Source organism: Opisthocomus hoazin, chromosome 5, assembly GCF_030867145.1.
Source record: "Opisthocomus hoazin isolate bOpiHoa1 chromosome 5, bOpiHoa1.hap1, whole genome shotgun sequence".
NCBI classification, from domain to species: Eukaryota; Metazoa; Chordata; class Aves; order Opisthocomiformes; family Opisthocomidae; genus Opisthocomus; species Opisthocomus hoazin.
Genome location: NC_134418.1, coordinates 46,896,298 through 46,921,652, shown reverse-complemented (window position 1 = coordinate 46,921,652; position 25,355 = coordinate 46,896,298). Strand labels below are relative to the sequence as shown.

Sequence of the window (25,355 nt, the reverse complement as noted above, 5' to 3'; positions counted from 1 at the left end):
AACAAAGGTTTAGAAAGAGAGGGGAGAATGGCCTCTGGCATCCAGAAAGGGCACGGAGCAGGCCATGGTAAAAACATTTTTCCCATTCCAGGCATGGAGGTAACATCTTAAAGTGGGAGTTGCCAAGACTAATAAAGGAAGATTAAATTTAAAGTAAGAAAAAGATACTTGTTCAGAAAAAACTCCTGGTGCCCAGGCCCATCCTGTGTTTGTCGCAGAATGAGCTGGCATGTGCTCGTGGGCATGTTTAGCCTGGATGTGTCTCTTGTGCTTTTACCATTTGCTCTGCATGCTTCCACAGCACTCTGGGCCTGGTAGAAGAAGGGTTTATAAACAGCAGACCCATTTGAAGACACGAGGAATACATTTGTGTGATAATCCAGGCACTACAAAAATTCAGCCTAAGGAGCACAGGGGGACATGTGGCTGAGTCTGTAAAGGAGTGAAATAGCAAACCTGTCTGCAGAGGAGGGCAGCTGAAATCAAGATTTTGGGGACAGAGATCTAAATGGGGTCATCTGCAGCAGTGCAGCAGCTGTTCTGTAGAGCATTTTAGTAGACTGCTCATGAACTTGGTGATGGCTGAAGTCAGTCTGTTGCTTCCTTTTCGTTAAGATGTGAACTTTTTGTCAGTTAATATGTGCAGTGCAGGTATTATGTTTATTCACTGTTTGGTCAAATTTATCATATGTATTCATTTTCATTAATCAGCCTGTCAGGAGGGTTTGTGGTGGGTGTTTTTTTTTTCATGGTATGTAAGCATACTGTACCTTTTGTTTCCTGGGAACCCTTGACCCTCAGCAGAACTGTGGCTTCTCAGTGCTTGATTAGCTGAGTTAATTTCATTTTGCACAGCTATAACTAATGGCCATGTAAAACTGCCAGAAGCCTGCCGTGGGTTTCTCCTGGTGTCTGACTGTATTTGTGAGCAGCGCATTAATCAGCTCTCTCTGTCACGCTTTATTGCTTAATGATGAGGGTTAACTGACCACTTCCTAGTAATAATGAAAAACAGAGGTCAGCAATCACTGACTGAGCGAAGAGAGGATCTCTTCTGACTTGTACTTTTACTCCTTCGTCCTCAGGCAGTGACAAATGTGCTTGCTCCACCACTTAAACATGAACACTTATCTTTAAAGTTCATCTTAATTATAGATCAATCAGTGTCACGTGTTTACCCAATCGAAACAATCAGAACCACTGAGCCAGTTACCTAATTAAAGTCAATGTAATCATATGTGTGGGAAAACATTGTTAAATTTAGCAAAGTCTAAAGGACACACAAAGGAGTGTGTAGCTGCAGCCATAATGGAACATGTGGATGCGGCACTGGAGCTCCCCAGCCCAAACATTTTTATAATCATTCCGTAATCCATGTCACTTCCAAGTGCTGCAGTTGAATTTCTACGTGTGGATACAGAAACTACCATAGTTTGCTTTTGTTGCAGGTTTTGATGATACTGGTTCACAAATTTGCATTGAAGGATACTTTGAAATTTTTTTTCTCAAGTTTGTAGTTTTACTACTGCTTTTGGTTTGTGCAAGCTTCACATACATGGGACATCATGCTAGCTGCCGTGGCGGGTGGCCTTCCTGGCCAGGAGCACGCGTGCCGAGGTGGGCAGAAGCTCAGCCCTAGCTGAACGTGCTGGGCAGGCAGCGTGCACAGGCGGGCAGCCAGCTTTCGCCCGCTTCACATCAGCTCCAGGGCCTGCCTGTCACTGCTGCCAGCCAGAGAGGGGTCACCCGAGGCTGGGCTGTGTGGGCAGTGGGAGCACAGAGCCTGCTCCTCCAGAGCCGCTCTGCTTCGTGGTTAGGACCTTACAGCTCCACTTCCTCTTCCTACAAAGTTTTTGAAAAGCAGAGAACCGTAAATTAAAAGCCAATGTTGTCGTCATTTTCTAAGGTAAATACTTATTTGAACTCTTGAAGCTGAACTCTACCTTATGAGGGAGATTTTGCAGTCTCCTGTACCAGCATGGCACATCAGGTGCTGTGGAGCTGCTGTAACGTCCTCTGCTCTTGTTCTCAGGAGCATGCAGGCCAAAGGGGGAGAGGTGCAACGGGATGTGTGTGGGACACCCATCTCTTGGTGCAGCACGCATCCGCTACAGCAGCACCTGACAGGCCGCTGTCAGGCCATGTAGCTGCCTGGTAGAAGTAACCTGGGGACCAAAGACTGTTTCTTGGGGTCTTTCTTGTGTTCCTGATTTTCTGTGGCTGCCACCAGCTGTTTTCCCCATGCTCACAGAGAGCAGCAGAGGTGACACCAGGCCTGTTTTGGGCTCACCCTGAGATGGGCTTAGCAAATGAGGTCCTAGGAGCCGTGAAAGCTTGTGGGCAGAGCTAGAGTTGCATGCGGCAGAGCTGGGAGCACCGGCACCTGCCTCAAGCTGCCTTACCGACAGCTACTGCCTCACATGGAGACCAGTACCCCAACCAGGGGTTTGTCAGCCTCCTTGGAAAGCAATCTCTCAGAAACACTAGACACTCAAAAAAATCAGGTTGTGGGAGTGACAAGTCAGGCACAATGCATTAGCAGACATTTAATATTTCTGGCCTTACTCTTTTTTTGGCTTCAGTTTCCAATCTGTAAAGTAGAGATGGTTGCACCATCTGCTAGTGGAATTGAATCTTAGTTTTCTTGCGTTCAGCCCTAATGGTGTAGACAGAGATATTCTCTTCACTTTCTCTGCCCAAATAATTTTCTTCTCATGTGCTTCTGTTTATCCAACTACCACCCATCTGCATCCCCTGCCCCTTCTCCTTCTGGCCAACACTCATGTCTGGACCTTTTCTCTTCTCCTTTAGTCATCAGCTTTCACACTGTCAGGACTCTCCTGACCATTTGCTCTCTTCACCAGCTTCTCCAGTATCTCACTGCCTACATCTCCTTCCTTCCTCCACTGCTTTTTTGGGTGCCTTTCTCCTGCCAAGTCTACTACCTCCCCAAAGTCCTGTCCTCTCTCCGCATTGAGCCCCTGATGGTTCCCTTTGCTCTCGCAACCTGTGCCTTGTTCCTCTTCCCTCCAAGCTATTCCCTTGCCACGTCCTGAGAGCATGATGGGGATTTTCTGTGTGGAGTCCCCCTGCCAAAGCATCACCTGGCATGTGGAAGAGATGGCTGGAGCACAAGCTCGGCTCAGACCCTCTGCCCTGGTCCACGCTCTTTGCAGAAGGAAACTTTGGAGGTTGAGAGCCAACCTCTTCCAAAACCTTTGCAAATCATATCACGTACAAATTGCAACTTTTCAGTGTTTTATACTGTGATGCGTTATAATTTAAGTGATAATGTATGAGATGGCAAAAGGCACATCTGTGGTATCGGAGCAGTGATGCTCCAAAGGGTCTGTCTCAAAGTGTGAAGGCTCTTGAGCTTCTCAAATATGTCTGCGAAAAATGTAACACAGGGTAAAACCAACATGTTTCTCCCTACCCTTATTCACAAACTTACTTTGCACTATGCTTAGTACTTCTAGCTGATACATTCTTACACTTGCAAAATAAAATTCAGCCTGAGGCAGACATCCAGCATGGAAAATTTCAGCCCTAACTGCTAATGTGTGGTAAAGTTACAAGCAATAGGAAACGAGGTCTTAAAATGAGAATTGTCAGGCAACCTTAACTATATGTGGTCCTACAAGATCCACTGATGATAATCTGTTTTTTGACAGATTTCATCCAATTTGCAGATTCATTTTGACATATACTATACAAAGAAAGGAAAAAAAAAAGTCCCTGGAGTAGGACTCTCAGGCTTATAGGTGCCACCTCGTAAGTAGTGAAAGCGGTGATCAACCATGCATTCATTTTGCTTTCTGCCAAACCTTTAAAACTGCTGCGGAAAGTCCACAAAAAAATTGTAATATAAAATCAAGGCACTGATGCACTGAAGCTGAGACCACTTGACTTTGTGCCAGTTCTTATCTCATTCTCATAAATCTGAATGTAGGTTGCAGGTAAATGTTGAGTTATAAAAATATTGCAGAAATTGTAACATAAGGCTTGCATTACTTGCATAAACAAAAGCCTAGGCTAGCATGCTATTCATATATGCATATCCAATGCAATTTTAGTAATAATACTGTCTTTCCACTAAACACTGCAGACTTTGTCTTGTTCCAGGTCCCCCCCTCCCATAGGTTGGGGGGGTGGGGTATCCTATTTATGAGCTAAAAATCTGTCCAAGTTATTTCTCCAGAGTGGAACTATGAACTTTGCTTATTTGGAGCATCAAGAAGTGGCTTTAAGCACAAGCTAGGTGAAGGGGGTTGGGATGGCGTCACATGGTAACCTTTAAGATAACATTTCTGGGAGGCCTCGCCTATCGGTAGAGGGGCTTGGGAATCCGGTGTGCCCAAACACAACTATTGGCCTGGAATGTTGTTTGGGGGTTCTATAGCAAGCTGCATCCCGGCAGGCTTGTTCGCAGGCGGCCTGCAGCTGGACTTCCTTTGTTTGTGTGTGTGTGTGTTTGTTTTGTTGTGGGTTGGTTGTTTTTTTTTTTTCCCAGATTGCGTGCAAAACCTGTGTGAAAGGTAATCACCCATCGCCTAGATCAGACTCTGGCAGTATCTACATGACTTTTAAAGTGTCTTTCAGTAGAGCCCTGCTGACAGCTCTCAACGGTTATATAAAATGCTGCCTTCCTAAATATCACTTCCCCTCAATGTTGGTGTGTGAGGAGCTAGAAGAATCTAGTTACTTTCCTGCTGGGATATAATTTGTCATTTTGCAGAACTGTTCTAGCTGGCTCACAGTCCAGGGTAAGAACATTTGCTTAGTCAGGTCTGTGTACCTAGGCAGGATAACTTGGTGCTATATGTTTGAGGCAAAGACTGCGAATACTTGTGTACATGGGTAACACTGTTTATTCTGAATAGTCCTGTTGTCTCATGGAAAATAAACTTTAGATGTGAATAACTCTTTCCATTATTACCAGTAAAATGTGAAATTTCAAGCAATACAATCTTCATCTTTTGTGGAGCTCAGTCAGTCATAATTCATTCCTGGGAGGATTTCGCTGGTATGTAGCTTAAATTTTTTTTCCTGACTTAATCTTATTATCTTCATCAGGTCAAAATCTTTGTGTACTCTTTATTCTTAAAACCAGGCACATGCTTAAGTGCCCAGGGCAAAAGGGCTTAAGGCACGTGACTGGAGACTTGAACTAGGATGTTATCATTTCCCGTCACTAATTATCAGAGAAGTTACAGGCGGGTAAAGGTCTACTTTAAATTTTCTTGGTAAATCACTCCCTCCGGCTTCTAATCATTTCCGTTCCACTTCTCTGGACTTCCTCCAGTTTGTTTATATCTTCCAGTAATGAAGTGCCTGAACGGCATACAGTATTCCAGGTGTGGCTGTGAAAGAAATGCAGAAAGAGACCACTGCCATGCCAGCCTGCTCCGCTGTGTAATGCTCCTGCAGAAAGAGCCAGCGTTGCTTCTTACATCCAGATTATCCTCTTATTCCTAGGTGTCTTTCGATGTTGATGCTTTCCAAATTTTGCATTGTTGTTAGCTCTTTAGTTTAGATTACTCCATTGGTACATACAATAGCATTTTTTCAACTGCAATTTTATTGCTGGTTTCCTGTCTTTGCTTCTAATTTCTCTGCATCCTTCTGTATTATTTTTCTATCCACATTTATGCTGACAACTCCTCATCCTTTCTTCTTACTTCCAATGAAAAGATCAAAATAAGCAGCAGTCCCTCTGATACTCCACAGGATATCTTCCCAGTATGATAAACTGTCTGCATTTGGCAGTGGCTTATCCTCAGTAGGAATTTGCTGTAGAAATTCTTAGTGGCGGATTTGGTATAGGGTCTTCTCATCAAGTAATCTTGCCAAATAATAAAAATTAACTGGATTCTAGATTTCTTGCTTGCTGTGTAAACAGTTTTTTCAGGTGAGGAAAGGAGGAGAGAGAGGTTAGTGGATGAGAAATGTAGTGGATAAAATGAACTGGGCATTGTGCATCAGTGAATAAAGAAAATACATTTCCTGCATGAGTGCATCTCCAACAGTGTTTCCATATCTGTGTACTTCACTCTTGAAAGTAAGCGTTCCTGATCTGCTGGGTGGCTCAGCACCTTCAGAGACCATTAGCTTGTTGATACAAGGGGTAAGGACGCTCCTAGAGGCAGAAGGAGTACTCTGTGCCCCAGAGGGAACTGACAACCAGCACTTTTTTTTTCCTGCAAATAAATTGTGGTTTTTTTTTTTAAACTTACGGCCTGATTTCCCCTTTTACTTAGTGTAAACATCTAAACCTGGCTAAAACAGAGGTAAAGCACTGTCATTCCTACCCTGCAGAGCCTTCTGCTTGCTTTGTGCAGGTATAAATGGCTTTGTACTCTTCGGCTAGTTTCAGCTTTGCCTTGCCAAAAACACTACTGCAGAAGAAAGTATGGACCCTCAAGCAGCCCAAGAAAGCCCCAGGGGACAATGGTCTGCCTCTTTCAGAGGCCAGAGAAGCTTTGCAGAGGTGTCATCTGGTCATACGCTCTCCCCACTGTGACCTGTGTGCTCCAATTTCCAGCTTCTCTTTGCTCTCCTGAAACTCATGCCTTCTGTGCTTCTACAATATCTGGAGGCTTATTCTCTTATCACTTTTTGCGAAGTTATGTTGCTGATGAATAAACTCAAGACCAAGGCATAGATGCCGTCTGGAAAAAATGGCATTCCCCAGTTGCATCAGCACTAGCATAAAGAGGTCTTCTGTACCAGCTTCTCCAGGCTTAGAGGGGCTGTAATGGCAGCGCAAGTCAGACTCCAGTTAGCTTTTTGAAGCCCTTTCAAAAATTAGTTCACTTCTGTGCTTCATTTTGTGTTACAACTACTTTAACTTTGGTCTTCTGGTTAACTGAAAGTCAGTCTGTCTCTTTGAAAAAAAAACCCAAAACGCAGCAACGACCGATCTTCCCACGTAACTTCTTAATTATTTCTGCATGTGAGTTTTGGCTGTGCTCCAACTTTGAAATCATTATGCTGCTTCAGAGTGTAAATAAGTGGGACTGGATTAATAAATTGTATGAAGCATGGTGCCACACTTCGTTATAATCCACTTCTCAAAGTGGAAAAACCTTTTAGTACATAAAGTGCATCTGCTTTTAATTTTCATTTTGATCTTTTCTTTGTGTGTTTTCAGACATGAGTGTACCTTTGCACAGAGGCTTTTAATGCTGGTGCCTGGCAGTTTCAAAGTTACTTCTGAAGATGGCAAAACAGAGCTAGGAAATTTGGGATGCATTAGGAAAAGCGTAGGACAGGATTATGCTCTCATAATTATAAACTGGGGTTCACTACCTCACACCGAAATCTGCTATAAGTAGAAGGCAGATCAAGTTTTTGATGTTAGTGATCATTTTAAAATTTCTGTTTTCTGAATTCAAATCTTATCACTTTTTCTTCCAAAAATTGTTTCAGACAAGTGGAATTTTGCCTTTAGTCACTATCATATTTCAAAGATAAAACAATTGCTTTTGATGTCAGTAGTGAAACCCACCATTTACAGAACAAAAAAATACATTGTCAGCCACGTGAAACTGGGGTTAAGCTTGTACAATGGCTTGACACTAAATGACCCCCACCCTCAATCATCATGCATTTGCTTCACTGACCCCTCTTGCAAGCTTTAGATCTGATAGCTGTCGCTGGAGAGATTGGGCTTTGGCAATGGCTAGCTTCTGTCACTCTAATGAGAAAATTGCTATGTTTTGTGAAGGTTAACCCAAAGGACTTTCGTGCCGTTCATACACATCTTCTAAGAAATGACATTTCAGTTCATGTGAGTTTGTATTAAATAGCTACTTGCAGGAAACTAACATTAATTCAATCTGCTTAGTACTACCTGAATTTTAATTATGAAAATTGAATTAGAACTGTAAAAAAATCTGTATTTGAACATGCCCCTTGTGAAGTTAAATGTGAATAGACTGAGGAGTTTTTTACTTTGTTTTCCTTAAATGTACTGAATGCAAGGCGTGAGGATGCGTACCATGAAGGAGCAGATACGTTAATCTAGGGGTGAATTCTGGATATAAATTATATAGTAATTTGTCTTTAGTTTTCACTTAGCAAAACAAATTTTGAAACGGCAATTACATCAATTAGGCAGAATGATCTTTGAAATGTAATAATTCAGTTTATGCCTTGGTGATGTTGTATTTACACCCTGAGATGGCTTTTTTTCTGTTGTCCTTCATTTCTTTTTTCAGTTTTGTTTTCAGTGGCCACCATTGTTTGGGATGAAATTTGACATACTTGTTTTTACCTAAAATATCCATTCCCTTATAATGAAGGGAAAGCCTGATCCCCCTCCAGATCTCACTCTGGCACATGAGTTATGTGTCTGAAAAATAACTGTATAGATGTTGAAAATGCCAGATGCAGATTGAGTTATCCGTGGCTTTAGTTGTTCAAGACCTAGGGTGATTCCAGTGTGAAAGATCATCGCTTGATTTATTTCTGTGGCAAAGCAAATTGCAATTCCTAGCCATAAGGTGCGGTGATGAAGGTGTGGGTCCGGCAGCCACTGTGACGGCGGTCACCGAAAGGCAAGCTTTGTTCTCACTTTGAGGTCATCCTGGTGCCGGTGACGTGGCCAGAGGCATCGGATCCAGCACGCCTGGCAGAAGGGGGCCATGGGAGCGTCACTTGCAAGATGATCTCCAGTAAAATTTGGGATAATAAAGACAAAGCTTTGATTCATCGGTCATTTTGCTCCTACATGATACTTTGCTCAGCCTCTTGAGGTTGGACAAGTAAGCAAAGGGTGAAGTGGTTGTTTTCAGGGGCGCGGGAGGGTTGCCCTGTCCCATTCATGGGCTTGTGAAGGACGACTGTGGACAGAGCTACCGGGCAAGCCTGGCCTGAATTTGCAGGGTGGAGAGGGCTGGGATCCATGACTCTGCAGCCTGAAAATTCTGCACCCACTTCGAGGGGTGCTTGGAAAGACCTGCTGATCCCTTTAAAGATGAAAGTAGCAATTGTAATTAGTGTAATACCCTTTCTGCTACTTAATTTACACTTTTTGTTTCAAGTTGTTACAGTATTTTAACAGTAAATATACTGTGAAATTTCATTATCATCAAATCTTCTACTGTCTCCTCATCCTCTTTCTTCTGACTGTTTCTTCAGATTTACCTGGAATAACTGAGACCTGAGGTTCCTGATATAAATAAATAAATGGAGAGAAAAAGAAAATAAATAGGCAGACATGTACATATTTCAAAGGTAAAACAGACTCCTTTCTATAAAGCCAACAAACAAATCCAGAAAACTTTTATGCTCACTTTGGTGAGCGTCTAATATTGCTTTGGTCAACATTTCTGTATTTGGGATCTCAAGAGATTCTGCTAAAAGGCTCTGTTGTGATGGTATTGCTTACAGCCTTTAAAAGAAAATTATTACTGACCAGGTTTCCAGAGGAAAATATTTGCCAATGCATGTGCTGACAATATTTTTAATTTTACTATTATTCATAATAATATTCATTATTATGAATTTAGCATATTTCCAGTCTGAGCTGTAGTAAACTGTACATGAAAAATGCAAGAGAAAAATATGCTTTGAAGATAATGTGTCATTCACACAGAATAAAATTTATGATCTGCTGAGTGTGCTAAATGCAAGAACATAGCAGACTTGAACTTCCAAATGATTGCAAAAAACAAAGGATAGCTATTTAAAAAAAAAAGTTAACAGAACATTTTCACTGAGATCAGGAGTTGGGAAAAGTTTTACTTTGTGAAACAAACTGCCTATTTTGTAGTAATTTTGTAATAATATCTAATATAAGTAGCATGCATCTCATTGAAGGAGTCAGCCCAGAATTGCAAATCATTTTATAATTTTATAATGGAGTTGCAAAACAGAATTAATGCTGTATACCTTGATTTTTTTGCCTGTCCTATGAGAACAGAAATTCTCTCTCAGTGTGCATGTTCCATATGGTTACTACCAAGACAGTTTGATACATGCCTGAATGTATCAGTAGGATCATGGGGCAGACTAAGTGGTTTGAAATAGTGAATAGTGTAACTGGCTTCAGGCCCATATACGCTTACAAATATGAATATTTTTATGGAGGTGAATACTTTCAGTATTCACTGAACAAGCATGGCTTAGGGAGCGATACAATCAACTAGAAATCGTTACATTACCAATTAGTGCTCCATATTCCAGAATACACCCCCCCACACCCTCTCAGACATTCCCTTAAATGAACCTAATATTTCACACAAATCTTGTTTTACACTGTGTGCTTCCTGAAATCCAGTTGTAACCATAGGCTAATTGTAGAGCAGGATACTACATCACATATGTAAATGTAGCAGACCAGTTGACCACTTTATCAGGAAAATTGGAAGGGCAATTCTGTTGCAGTTTAAGATTTTTGCGTGATGCTTATTTAAAAAGTCTTTCCAGTCCTTCTAGGCCATTTCTTGTCCATCGAAATTTTCTACTAAAGTACATTGAAATTTGTAGTATTTCAAGAACGCCTTATCAGATTTTAGCAAGGGAAAGCAGAAGTATGTATCATGCATGTGACATAATCTCTTATAAATCTATCGTATGTACTGCTCTGCAGTTAACAGCATCTAGAGACTTCACAATTAGCCTTCAGTTAAAACTTAATCCAAAATGAAAATTTGGAAACTTGCTATGAAAGAAAATGCTGTAAAATATTAGATGTCTGATTTTGTCAAAGCAACATCCTCTAAAGCTCTGATTCTCACTTTGTGTTACTGCATCCAGTATATTCTAAAATCAAAAGCAACTGGGGTGAAAACTAATTTCAAAACATAAGCAAAATTACTTAGCTCGATAACAGGATTATTTTGGTGTTCGTAGATATTTTTTCCTTGGCTGTCTTCCTAAACAAATTTCCAGTGCTGTGATTTCACTGAATCTGAAATGCTTTGCAAAGACCAGATACTTTTGCTATTCCTTTTCTGTGCTATCTAGTACTACTCAGCATTTCTGCAACTACATGAAAAGAGAGTTACCGCATAGTCAGTCATGCAGCCGTGTTTAGATTTCGACATATTCAACCAAAAACTTTCTTAGCTTGTCTGGATTTTAGGAGGCCCTACCTGTCCTCCATGACTTACTATAGATGTGGCTGGTTGGTACAAACACTGCCTCTGTTGTGGAGATGGCAGTGGGAGCCCTGGAGACGGTTTCAGTACCAGTTTGGGGCATATCTCGTCTTGGTGGCTGAGTCCCTCTGCATAACGGGACAGCTGGAGCTTTCAAAATTCTGTAGCAGGTTTTAAGCATGGCAGAAGAAAATGTGCACATGTGCCTCAAATATGAGATACTTAGGTGTATTTTCTTGCTCGCTTGTCTCACTGTTGTTAACAGGTTTCATCCCTGCTGGGTGGTTTCTGCTACAGAAAATGTTAGCCTCTTTTGGGCTACATCCCATACTCCCTTGCCAAATTTCCTCTCTCTCCTTGAGCCCTCTTATCTGTGCCCTTTCAGTCCGCTTTAAATAGTGAGCGAGAACCATTTTTATAACTTCTAGTCTTCTTTGCCAGGATCACCAGACCATACCGATTGTTTTTGTTAACCTGGTCTCAGCCCAGTGTGGAAGCAAGTTTCCTGGGAAGGTGAAGGGGCAGGAGATGGTCTCCATGTTGAAACTGGCAGAGCACTGGAGTCTGTGCTCTCAGATGTGCATAGGGAGCAAATAACAATATGGCGATTTGAAAACTTTCGCGTATACAGCATCAGGTGACACAGCCCTCCCTGCTTCACTTGCAGAAAAAAGAGGAGTTGGCTTTTCATCTGTAGTCCCCATTGGAGGAAGCACTGGTAGTTTGTTTGCGCTTTTAAACTTTTGGCTTTCTGGAGGAAACAAATGCAGTAGTGAATGGGCAGAGCATGAAGTCCCTGTTCATGACGTAATCACCACCTAAGGACAACCTGCAGGTCTTTCTCCAGGATACTGCGTAAGAATCAGTAGCGTATTTCAGACTAGGCAGAGAAAGAACGTTGAGTGATTACAGGCCAACACACTGGATTTGAGAATGTTTTTGTCAACACTGTTCAATTATAACATGACAATTAAATACCAGTTAAACACAGGGTTTAAAGCACATAGAAAATTTAGAAAAATACTGTGTTGCAGAAGTTTATAGACTGTCCTTGCTATATGAGCACCAACTGATGTGCCTGGGCTTTTAAAAGAGCCCTAGCTGGGCTTCGTAGACCCTGCAGAAAATGATGCGGTTGAGCCTATGTTTTTATCCATGTCCCAGGTAATTTTAATATACTTTGCTTGGGTATATGAAATGAGCTGTACCCATACTTTTGACTGCAGTGTAAATGTGCCCTAGGAAATCACCAGTTACTGGCTGAGTGGAGGAAATAATACATTTAAAAGGTAAATGAGAACACTGAAGAAAGAGTTGTGGAATTAGGAGAGGGGTAAAAGTCTGAAGATGAGAGTAGGTAAAGGAGAAGGTTAGAGAATAAATTTTATTAAAGGAAGGAAAAAGGAGGGGGGAGTAGAAAGTAAGGAGACTTACAAAAATATAATAAAAATAGTAGATAAATTAATCCAGTAATATAAAAGGGTGAAGAAGCTGAAAGATGTCTTGGGATTTAGAAGTAGCAGAAGGTAATTGAGAATGAGAAGCAAGCAGGAAATATCCCAAATGTGTTGAATATTTTGCCAAAATCAAAAGAAATTTTAATTAAGTCTCTAACTTATCATAAAGGAGGGAAAGCTCTAAATTCTTGCTTCAGAGAAGGATTTAGACTATGCCTGTGCTATAAGGACATTCTGTAATAAAGTTAATAATAGATTGATATTGTCATCTTGAGCAATGGGCAGATACAGCCTTTGTCTGCACCTGAAAAGCACATCATCTGGGATGATACGGTCAGATGAGTAAAGATGTGGATTAATAAGGGACATACACCTGGAAGTCAGGCTGAATTTTGGGAAACCCTGAAATTCGATATCTAAAATACAAGCCCCGAGCATTCGCTATACAAAATGAAGGGGCAGAATTCGTATGTAAGTTCCGTACCTTGTCTGTGGCATTTATAAGCTTATTCTGCATTACTCATGAATCTCAGCATGAGGAATCAAGTTTATTAGTTTACCGTGGTCAGACTGGACTGGTTTAAACAGAGCTGAGGAAGTTAATTATCCATTGTCTCGGGTGGGTCTAGCAATAAGTAACTAGTTATGGAGAGAGGGCCTGGCGGTGGCTGCAGCCTTTGGCGCTGCGGCGGGGGGCCGGGTCCTGCCATTGCACACGGATGGCCGGCTGGGAGGGAGTGCCCTAATCTGTTTCCCAGGTTGTTCCAACCAGTTCAAGAGCAGTAAAACAAGGTTATGTAATTGACATGTGATGTAGCCTAAAATAGTGACTGCAAACATAGGCTGCTGTTGCTGGGCAGTTGTCAACTGCTAAAAAAAAAAAACGGCCCTCAACTGTGTAACAAACGAACCTTTTAAATGAAAATGCGATTCTCATTTCCACTGAATAGCAGCCCTTTTTCCTTTTTTTTAATTGCGAGAAAAAGAGGCTTTGTGAAAACTGAAATTTGGTAAGAAATTCATCATCATATTTACCATGCTGATTTATTTGAGAGGACCTGCCTACTGCACACGGTGAAATAAAAATCTCAGGTATATGCAGTTTGTTTTTTGATAGTGTGATACAGGTTCTGTCAAACAGAAAATCCCTTTCTGTACGTGGAAAATCATTGTGAGGAGTCTTAGCAGTAGTTTTATTTATATACTGGCCATTAAAAGGTAGAAATAGTTTATTTTTATTGATTAAAAGGGCTTATATGGATTACAGAGATAAAATCCATTTCACAAAATCTGTGACCGTTTCAGAGCTGGATGAAAGGAATGCATCACATAGCTCAGTGAGCACGAACGAGGGGTTAGGATGTGCAGATTATGCGATTTCTTGCTGTAGGATGCAAAGCTCTTCATCAGGGCTATACCAGAAAGCAGAAAAACTGGTGTAAAGTTCTGTTTGCTGACCAGATATTCTTGTAGAATAGAGGTGAGAGGACCTCCCTTAGAAAATCCTGATCGTTTTCTGCAGCATGTTTTCTTTGTCTTTCCTTCATCGGGGAAGGTCTGTAGCCCAGGTCAGAAGGGTTGCAGAGGCTGGACTCATGCAGTCTGACAGGCTGGAGGGTAAAGGGAACAGACAGAGCTGAGCAGTAAATAACATTTATGGAATTGAGGGAAACTTAGTGTAGAATTACAGCCATTCAACCCAGGGTTTTTTCTCCCCCTCTTTCACTAGTGTTATCAGGAGTAACTTCAGGTAGTTATGCTGACAAATAGTGATAGGAGCAGCAGGAGGATCTTCAGAGGACTTCCCTGGACTAAGGATGCCCAGGTAGTAGTGTTTAATACCTGTATATGCTTGCTTAAACAGGTGCTGATGGGTACTCTAAGTGGTAAGGCTTTTACATGTGTCATTGTTATTGTGGAGATAATTTTCCGACACGGGAAATATGGAGAAATCTAAGCCCTTATTCCAGCCCAGAAGCTGCAAAAGGGATCCTAGCTCTGACGTGCAGATCTTCAAGGCAGGGCTGGAGGTGGCTTCCAGCTCCTCTCTCCTCAAACCCTGGAAGAAGGCTTGACTGTTCTGGCAGCCTGCAGGGAGAAGACAACTTTGCCTGCAATTTTATGAAAGTTTGGGCATTTTATATGCATTTTGAAGTGCTTCAGTGAGACACTATTTTAAAAGTTGGTTTTTTTTCAAGCTATTTCTGCTTTGTTTGGTCCTTAGCTGCCACTCCTGTTTTCTCACTTTCCGGTCCTTTTGTGAGGCTTCCTCAATCATGTTTTTGACTTGGGACCCGAAGCACACTCCGGTTTCAAATGTCGTACCCAAAGTGGCTCTTGGACTTTTCCCTTAACTTTCCCAGGGGATGTTGCAGCAGGGGTGTAGCTCTAGTAGAGTAAAAAAGAGAGTTGGCTGCCCAGGTAAAAGCGGGAAAGAATGCGTGGAAGGCAGCAGTGCCGCAGGAGAGGAGCACACAAGCGAGCGTGAGTCAACAACCGAACGCCACTGCCAAAAGCCAAATCGGTCCAGGATTGGATTAGCAGGGCTGTTGTGTGCAAGGTGCAGGAAGTAACTGTTTTATTGGGCTTAGTGATGGCAAAACTCAGCAAGAAAAATGCACCCGGTTTTGGGCACTCTGTTTTATGAAAGAAATGGAAGGAGAATAAGAGGAGTGACGACAGATTTAAGAAACATGACCTATGAGGAAAGAATGAGAGCATTGGATTTGTTCAGTCTAACAAAGAGATGGGGAACATAAATCTTCCATTAGGCATGAAATTGTTGTAAGAAGGCGGTGATCTATTACTGCGTAGGACTTAGAGGGAGCGCTAACATCTCTTTCAGTTGCAAAAGATTCCTCTTAGGGTTAAATGTAAAGGGAAAAATCACGGCTTCAAGGCTAGCTAATCACTAGCCTAATCACATGGTTTGTAGGGAAGTTGCAGAATACCTTTCCTCAGAAGGTTTTAAGACAAATTTAGAGAAAGGAAAAAAACAAGCCTGTCTGAACTGCTAAGCTAGTCTTATCATGCTTCCATGAGTGGGCTTAAATGAAACAGTTTTTGGATCCTCTTCCAGCACTACGCTTTTTTTTTCCTTACAAAATTTAACATTTGATCATAGTAGTTGCTATTTTAGCAAGAGAGCAGAAATGTAGAAGACTCATTAATGATTTGCAGTTCCTGACTTAGAATTCAAAAAACTGGGGGGTGGGATTTTTAGGAGGAAGATAAAATATGGAATATTTCTGAAATTTCTGTATTTTTATGATTTTGCCTTAGTAACAAAAATATTGCTGACAAGAAATATGTATACCCCATTCCTGTTGCAGCCTTACATGTCTGGAAGTATCACGGCCCCTTGAAGAGTGCAGCAGTGCTCTGCACTCATACATGAGCTCATCTTACCAAGTCAGTTTTTGGGACCAGTGGCTCAATCATCGTGCTGGAGTTTTAAAATGGGGAAAGCCACAACTTCTGCTGCGGCCTCATTTTGGCAGTAATTCATAGGGCAAATAAGAACAGCATTTTTTCTCCCCTCCGTTACTGCTGAGTTTTGCTTGTTCAAGAAAATGCAGTAAGAGGGAAGGCCGAATTAATGAATGCTTCCTCTTTGTTTTCTTTTGTAAGTCTATACAATCAGGGAATTGAAGAGTCTTTGCTGGTGTGTTGCTGGAAATGTTATTTTTGTGCGTACATTTGGATGTGACATTCTGTGGTATGTAGCGACACAGTAACCTGGAAAGTGCAAACATGTGGCTCAGAGGCTTGTACCATCAGTGGAATTTTGGTTACTTTTATCATGGGGAGGTTTACGTGGCAATGGGCCTGCTGGTGACAGGTGAAGTTCAGCTATCTCAAAGGGGGAAAGGATTCTCACTCACGAGTTGGCGGGGTTCTTCGAGAGGGCTTTAAACTAGGTTCGAAGGGGGAAGGGAATATAACCAGGCTTCTCACTAGAGATGAGCATAGGCATGGAATGCCAGTGCTGGGGGTGAGATTGATAGCCCGGCTCAATCGCATCTACATCAATGCACGCAGCATGGGCAACAAACAGGAGGAGCTGGAAGCCATTGTGTAGCAGGACAGGTATGACTTGGTCACTGTCACGGAAACATGGTGGGACAACTGTCATGACTGGGGTGCTGCAATAGATGGCTACAAGCTCTTCAGAAAGGATAGGCAAGGAAGGCGAGGCAGTGGGGTGGCTGTCTATGTCAGGGAGTGTTTCGACTGTATAGAGCTCAACAATTGTGATGATAAGGGCAAGTGCGTATGGGTAAGGATGAGGGGGAAAGCCAAGAAGGCAGACATCCTGTTGGGAGTCTGTTATAGACCACCCAACCAGGATGAAGAGGTAGATGAAGCATTCTGCAAGTGACTGGCAGAAGTCTCACGATCACTAGTGCTTGTTCTCGTGGGGGACTTCAACTGGAAATACAACACAGCAGAGAGGAAACAGTCTAGGAGGTTCCTGGAGTGTGTGGAAAATAACTTCCTGACACAGTTGGTAAGTGAGCCTACCAGGGGAGGTGCCTTGCTTGACCTGCTGTTTACAAATGGAGAAGGACTGGTGGGAGATATCATGATTGGAGGCAGTCTTGGGCTTAGGGACCGTGAAATGATGGAGTTCTCGATTCTTGGTGAAGTAAAGAAGGGGATTGGTAAAACCACTACCATGGACTTCCATGCCATGGAGGGCAGACTTTGGCCTCTGCAGGACACTGGTTGAGAGAGTCCCTTGGGAGACAGTCCTGAAGGGAAAAGGGGTCTAGGAAGGACATTCTTCAAGAAGGAAGTCTTAAAGGCACAGGAGCAGGCTGTCCCCATGTGCCGCAAGACGAACTGGCAGGGAAGATGACTGGTCTGGCTGAACAGGGAGCCCTTGCTGGGACTCAGGAAAAAAAGGAGGATCTACCACTTATGGAGGAAAGGACAGGGGTCTTGCTGGCCGTGCAGAGAGGAAACTAGAAAGGCAAAAGCCCAGCTAAAACTCAGTCTGGCTGCTGTTGTAAGGGATAACAAAAATGCTTTTTAAAACACGTAAACAAGAAAAAGAGGGCCAAGGAGAATCTCCATCTCTTATTGGATGCAGGGGGGAACATTGCCACCAAGGATGAGGAAAAGGCTGAGGTACGTAGTGCCTTCTTTGCCTCAGTCTTTAATAGTCAGACTAGTTATTCCCAGGGTGTTCAGCCCCATGAGCTGGAAGACAGGGGTGGAGAGCAGAATAAACCTCCCATAATCCATGAGGAAGCAGTTAACAACCTGCTATGCCACCTGGACACTCACAAGTCTATGGGGCTGGAAGGATCAGAGGCTTGTACCATTGGTGGAATTTTGGTTACTTTGGGACTGGATGGGATCCACCTAAGAGTGCTGAGGGAACTGGCCAAGCCACTCTCCATCATCTGTCAGCAGTCCTGGCTAACAGGGGAGGTCCCAGACAACTGGAGGCTTGCCAGTGTGACACGCATCTACAAGAAGGACCAGAAGGAGGATCCAGGGAACTACAGGCCTGTCAGTCTGACCTCCGTGCCAGGGAAGGTTATGGAGCAGTTCATCTGGAGTACATCACTAGGACAACCAGGGGATCAGGCCCAATCAGCATGGGTTCATGAAAGGCAGGTCCTGCTTGACCAACCTGATCTTCTATGACCAGGTGACCTGCCTAGTGGATGAGGGAAAGGCTGTGGATGTTATCTACTTGGACTTTAGTAAAGCCTTTGATACTGTCTCCTACAGCATTCTTCTAGAGAAACTGGTTGGTCATAGCTTAGACAGGTGTGCTCTTCTCTGGGTAAAAAACTGGCTGAATGGCTGAGCCCAGAGAGTTGTGGTGAATGGAGTTAAATCCAGTTGACAGCTGGTCACAAGTGATGTTCCCCAGGGCTCAGTGTTGGGGCCAGTCTTGTTTAATATCTTCATCAATGATCTGGATGAGGGGATTGAGTGTTCCCTCAGTAAGTTTGCAGATGACACCAGGCTGGGTGGGAGTGTCGATCTGCTTGAGGGTAGGAAGGCTCTGCAGAGGGATCTGGACAGACTGGATCGATGGGCTGAGGCCAGTCATATGAGGTTCAACAAGGACAAGTGCCGGGTCCTGCACTTGGGTCACTACAGTCCCATGCAACGCTACAGGCTTGGGGAGGAGTGTCTGGAAAGCTGCCTGGCGGAAAAGGACCTTGTGGTGTTGGTCGACAGCCGGCTGAACATGAGCCAGCAGTGTGCCCAGGTGGCCAAGAAGGCCAACAGCATCCTGGCTTGTATGAGGAGTAGTGTGGCCAGCAGGAATAGGGAGGTGATCATCCCTGTGTTCTTGGCATTGGTGAGGCTGCACCTGGAGTACTGTGTTCAGTTTTAGGCTCCTCACTACAAGAAGGACATTGAGTTGCTGGAGCGTGTCCAGAGAAGGGCAATGAAGCTGGTGAAAGGTGTAGAGAACAAGTGCTATGAGGAGTGGCTGAGGCAACTGGGGTGGTTTAGTCTGGAGAAGAGGAGGCTGAGGGGGGACCTTACTGCTCTCTGCAGCTACCTGAAAGGAGGTTGTAGTGAGGCGGGTGTTGGTCTCCCAAGTAACTGCTGATAGGACAAGAGGCAATGGCCTCAAGTTGCGTCAGGGGGGGTTTAGATTAGATATTAAGAAAAATTTCTTTACTGAAAGAGTGGTCAAGCATTGGAACAGGCTGTCCGGGGAGATGGTTGAGTCACCGTCCCTGGAGGTGTTCAATAAACGTGTAGCTGTGATACTTCAAGACATGGTCTAGTAGGCATGGTGGTTTTGGGTTGACGGTTGGACTTGATGATCTTAGATGTCTTTTCCAACCTTTACAATTCTATGATTCTAACTCAAATTTTTCTCCGGCTCTGCTGTGAATAGGACAGATCTCTATTTCTTCTTAGTGTATAACTGTGTAGTACCTATTAATAATTTATTTTGTACAGGAAATTTTCCTGGCATCTTTTGTAACTCTGTATTTTAGAGGGAACAGGAATTAGCTTGTATAAGTGCACTTAATGGTGGCATATGTAAAAATTACTTTCATCTTAATGCATTAGCACATGGGAGGTGAGAATTCAATATCCACTCTGTCACTTTCCAGCGCACTTGTGGGTGATTAAACTGGATAAAAAGAAGAACTGGATTAAGCTAAACACAAACTACACAAGCAGATCAATACATGTCTTGAAAGAGTTGGAGATCTAGCACCGCAAAAACATTAGCCTCTGTGCAGGATGGTCTCCATCACCTCATTGAGATCCTGAGGAGCCCTGGAGGTCTTGGGCGCCCTGCATCAGTCTGAGATGTGTAGGTTTCTGTTTTGATTCTGAAGTTGAGGGGCATGAGTGAGGCTCATGCTACACAAATGGAAGATACTGATTCATTATGAGTGTCTTTGCTAACTTATTTTACAAACTTGGTTTTGTTTGAAACATACCGTATTTCATTGCACGGAAATCTTAAGGCCTTTTTTCATCATAGATGATAAACTTTTTAACTGAAAAACTGTTTATTATTATGTCATAGCTGTACTCTGTCTACATAGAGGGTTTGCCTGAATGCTGATCCGTTTTGTTTTTTAAGAGTTTTCAAGTTACTTCCATTAATTTAAGCTTTAAGACGGTGGTGGTTATTTAATCTTTTTTTAGAAGTTTAAAAACTGACAAGAAGACGTTTGCTTTTCGGAAAGACTTTTGCCTTGCTTACTACAAAAACTACTTACAGGTTTTGTGCCATACGTTAGTAATCAGAAATACATGGTTCAGAAATTGATGAACCTTTACTAAGTAAATTTTCCTGAAATTATTTGGTCTAGAGTAGATAGGCCAGAAAGTAACAATTGCAGGCTACCTAAACCCTTTGAAGGGTGACTAATGGAAGTATTCTGCTATTGTGGGAATATTTCTTATGAAGTCACAGTGTGACAGTGATTGCATCAAATAAACATTTCCACAGTATTTAAGAATGTGACCCAAGTAATTATCCTGGCGTACATAAATGTTAACCTCTTTTTATTAAACCCATTAGCTTTTTAAAGCAGTATTGAAAAATGTTGACTTAACAGGTGTACAGTTTCGTAAAACAAACTGCCTTCAAGGTAATTCTGCAGTGGGGTTCATTTTGAAGCATTAGAGCTCTCTTGTCATATTAATAGCCTGCACCTGCCTGTGGAAGCCTAAAAATGGTATCGCAGTACTCTGTGATGTACAAAGGACATTGTGTGAGCATGGAGCAATCGTACTTGCATTCCTAGCAAAAAAGAACCATTTTTCACCTCTCCCCAAAAACAGATAGTATACCAGTATTTGTAGGGGCATATAAGCTCTCTTTATCCTGTATATCATTATTTTAAACACTCTTGTTTTCTACTTTAATTTTACTTTCATGCCGTCTGCATGATATTTCTTTAGGAGATGTCCTCAAGTCAGTACAGAGCAAAAATGTAAAGAGCAATAAAGTTGGCTTTTCTGTATTTGGTTTTTGTATAGATGTCATCATAAGATACACATTGTATGATAAGCAGGTTTTCATTTTGTGATTAGCTCAGAATTTTGTATCTTTACTGTTTAGAGGCCTACTTAAAGACTAGCTGATAGATACTGGTGCCATCACTATATTGTACAACTTGATTTTATGCCTAACATAACTTTATGAGCTCATATTCGTGAATGATTTTGCCTAAGCTTTACAGTTTTTCATCGATGTCACAGTGCTAGGTAAGGTCCCTTCATAACAACCCTTATTTGCCCATCTACTTGTTTAAACATCTAAAGAGTCATCTACATGATGATACCTTTGTGATATTACAGTAACACTTCACTTACTCAAATAAAATTGGTTCTTTCTGTGTGAGATGGTCAGTGAAGAGATGCAAGAAGCAGCCCAAACTTCAGTTCACCGTCTGAATAGATAACATTGGGTAAGGGTGAAGGGGAGTCAGATGCAGAGATAGAAAAAGACTTATCTGAAATTTTGAGACAAATTCCTGAAAGAGCCCAAAACAGAAGCCAGGTCTCATGTGTCGCATGAATACTCTTTGTCTTTTCTCGAGGATGTGTGTGTGTGTTGTGGGAAATATCTTGGCAAACATATTTTATGTCTATTGTGCTACGGCTGCTCTGTCCCCTTATCTTTGCTCTGTCCCCCCTCCTGCATCTTTCCTCCCGCTCTTTGCACGCGTCAGCCTCCTGCACGTTTCGGTGCAGCTGTGCTTCGGAGTCTTGCCCGGGCTTCCTTTCCCCACCCACAACCGGTGCTTGCTTTGGTCATTGGCATCAACTTTAACGTTATTTATACAACTCTTAGGTCTCTGCAGATCTTGCCTGCTGCGTTCATGACCTGCTTAGGAGTGTCTGCTTAGTTGCCAGTTGATGTTACTGCATTTGCAATCCAAATTTTTTTTCCTCTACCTTGTATTTCAGACATCTTTGTTACAAACTTCTGTTTAGTTTATGGAGTAAGGAATTTCTTACCTTATGTCTAAAATGCCTGTACCTGACACTCAGTGGTTCTTACAGCGCCCACTATATAAGCCTGCAACACGCTGTTGTGTTTTACAGGAGATTGTTTTCTTGAACTTCACGTGCTGGCAAATCCTGCAGCTTGCCTTACAGTCCACTGGACTTCTGTGTACTGTGTCCTTTTTTTTCATCCTTCCTCTGGAAACCCACTGCGTTGCTTTTTGTCACATCTGCTGCAGACTGTTTGTTTTTACCGCCTCAGGTCCCCACATGCCACATCTGGATCAAGGCAGCTAAAATAATCTCCTCTTGCTTCTGTCACCCTGCAACATCCGCTCATGGCTTGTTTTATTTTTCCACATCAATTTCAAGCACACTACTTTGAAAAGTCCACGTGGTAGTGCCCTTGTCTGATACACTGCATCGATTTGCTCTCCCTACATTCCTCCCACAAAGCAAAATGCCTTTTGAGTCTCCAGGTTGTTAAATGCCAGCATATTTCCCTGGTTGCCATGTATTTCCCTTCTGCTAAATGTTGTGTATTAAATACCTGCTGTCTCTTCAGGAGTGCTTCTGTGGGGATTTACAGAACTGAAATAATACGGTTGCGATATAAGCCTGTTGTGGTAAACCCTTCAGAAGCCTTGTGCTGTATAGAAGGTAACTGATTATATGTGACATCAAGTGCTCAGTGAACTGGTGGAAGAGAGTGGAGTATATTGGGAAAGTTAACCTCTACTTTGCATTTCTGCTTTAGGCTGTGAGCTGCATTAGCGTGAGAATGGCCCCCGGTTTTGTACCAAAACTAAGAGTTGTCAGGCTGCTCTGTGGTACTTGTAAGATTTGAAAAAGCTGAAATCAATTGTTTGTTTTTTGCAGAAAGAAAAATCCCAGTCCTGCTTAGAAAAAAAGTAATGAAATCTCTCTTGTGAGTGACAGATCAAAACTGTTTCCCAAATTAAGCAGAAGATATGCTCATCATAAGGCCCATGACAAGTCACCAAGATTATAGGGAAGGCTATAGAGTGGGATTGGGAATGTCTACATTAATAAGACGCTCAAAATGACTGCAAAACAACAGAGAAGAACAAATTGGAATTACATAAATCCATCCTCTAATAATGCGTTTTGGTTTTGGTTCATTCAGGACAGCACAATTACCTGTGTGCGGGAAGGAATGACTGCATAATTGATAAGATTCGGAGGAAGAACTGCCCAGCCTGTCGATTACAGAAATGTCTGCAAGCTGGAATGAATTTAGGAGGTAAGCAGAATATTAATAGTTTGGTCTCTTAATTTGATTAGGCAAAAACATTGAAATTGTGCAGCCTTTTTATAGTTCTGGCAGCTGCATAATCTCATAAGTTTAAGGTGGAATTATCCCAAAGAAGTGCTTAATAGCTAATAAACTCTATTGTCATTCTAAATCAGGTTTTGGAGATACATATTTTATGGCTCAGAAAAAAGAAAAGTGGGTGTTTTATGATGACAGTAATTTTAGTGGAATCTCATATAGCTAGAAGTGTTAAGGTTTGAAGTATTGCATACTTTTTTTTTCTGATGAGCATTCTGTAGAATACTGGAAAGCATTTTACCGCATCATGAAAGCAAATTCACACATAGTGAAACCTCTCAGCTTTTTTTGTTGCTTATTCAGCATTTGTATTGATTTATTTCTGTGCAGTAATTTTGATGATGTTACTCCATCGTTCATATACCAACAACAAAAAGGGCAAAACATTTTCTTAATAATTATTGAAAGTATTTTGAAAACAGTAGGATAGTTAAACTTATAATAGGCTTTTTCTGTTGTTTTAATTCTTCAGTTGCAATGTCTACACATTTCTGGCTGTGCTTCAGGGAGCGTCTTGTTTCAAGTCATCACCTGAGCAAATTGTATTACAAATCACTTTTTCCCACCACTTTTAGGTTGATTATGTTGTCTGTGAACGGGGTTTGGATGCTGCTGTGGGTCCTTTCCCTTATGCACAGAGTAACCCTTCCCTTAGAGTGTTTTCACTGTTCCAGAAAATTATAACATGGTCACATTAATTCCTCCAAATCATTTCCTGTCTCACAATTTGCTTTTTATCCTCATGGACCTATTCTCCTAGCAGCTTATTTTAGTTCTACAGACAGATTTAGCTACTTGTCTTTCATAGGTTACATGCAAAATGCTGGTTCCTGCCTGCTGCCTGATACCTTTTTCTACCTCACAGTCTTCTTTTTCTGTCTTGTCTCCTGGCAGAAATACCCAAGCAAGCTGCTCCGTTCTTTTTTGAGGAGAGTAGCCCTGCTAAGACCTTTTTCACCCTCTTTACCAATTTTGAGATGCTGCATTGCTTCCTAGGCCCCTTGTTCCTGCTTCCCAAAGGAAAATGGGGCCGGATTGTGGCATGCTGGGGGCTGATGGCTTTTCCTTGGTTTTGATCTGTGCTATTGTATCTAGCAGGGGAAGCAGAACGGCATCTTTGGTGAAACTGGAGCTACATGGTAGTAACTCCTTATTCCCCAAAAAAAGGTGCTGAAAACACGTGTGGAGCAGGAAGCCCAGTTCCCTGGGGTGCTGGAAGTTCTGCTGCAGCGCAGCAGCAGCTGGTGCAGGGCATCCTCCATTGCCCGCGCCAGCAGAGCTCCGGCAGGCCTGCCTTCCTGGGCAGGCCTGTGCGCTTAGCACTCCAGCAAAACACAGCGCTGCCGTCCGACTTGATAACCTTTTGAAACAGCAGCACGGGACACTTCGTCTGCAATGTCATGAGTTCACCCATGCAATTTCCTGGTGCGTTTCAAAGGCCGTGTTCACTCAGCGTCCCACAGCGTCCTCTGCAAAAGTCCAAGGGAAGGAGTAAACGTTACTTGAGGGGGTGTTGCTTTTTTTTTTTTTTTTTTTTTTTAAGTTGGCTGGAATGCTATAAATGAGGAGTGCATTGGAAAATGTTTGCTTGTGTTGGAGCTTGGTAGTCTGCTGAAATTGTAATGAGTGATCTGCATTTAATGACCTAGAGGGCCAAGCCTGCCTCTGCAGCGTACAGCTGGCGCGTGGTTGAGCTTTGCAGTTTAGCTGTTTTGGTGATTTTGTTCACGTGGAGAAACTAAGGTGAAATTCGCATTCCTGGTTTAATCTTTTCATGCTGCGTAAAGGAGCTAAAATGGCATAAAAAGGTCCTTCCATCACTGCCGTGATTGAGATAGTGGGGGAACGGCGCTGGGTGTGAATGCAAGACGGTGCTTTCTGCCTGGTCCAGGAGGCCAGGCTGGAGGCAGAGGGGAGTACTGCCACAGGGACGTGAAGTGCCTGCAGCCCAGAGATAGTGTTACTGTGTAGTGG

At 42.5% G+C, this 25,355-nt stretch overlaps 1 protein-coding gene across 6 annotated transcripts in view; it reads left to right on the top strand.

Annotated features, from left to right (window-relative positions):
• Nucleotides 1-25,355, top strand: part of NR3C2 (nuclear receptor subfamily 3 group C member 2) — a 217,652-nt gene that overhangs the window by 137,692 nt on the left and 54,605 nt on the right. For all 6 annotated transcript variants that reach the window (XR_012764027.1, XM_075421103.1, XM_075421104.1 and 3 more), the window contains exon 4: nt 23,175-23,291. Coding sequence is in view for 5 of the 6 variants with exons in the window: in XM_075421103.1 (XP_075277218.1) it covers nt 23,175-23,291 (117 nt within the window). In the remaining variant the exon portion in view is untranslated. The remainder of the gene's footprint in view (nt 1-23,174; nt 23,292-25,355) is intronic.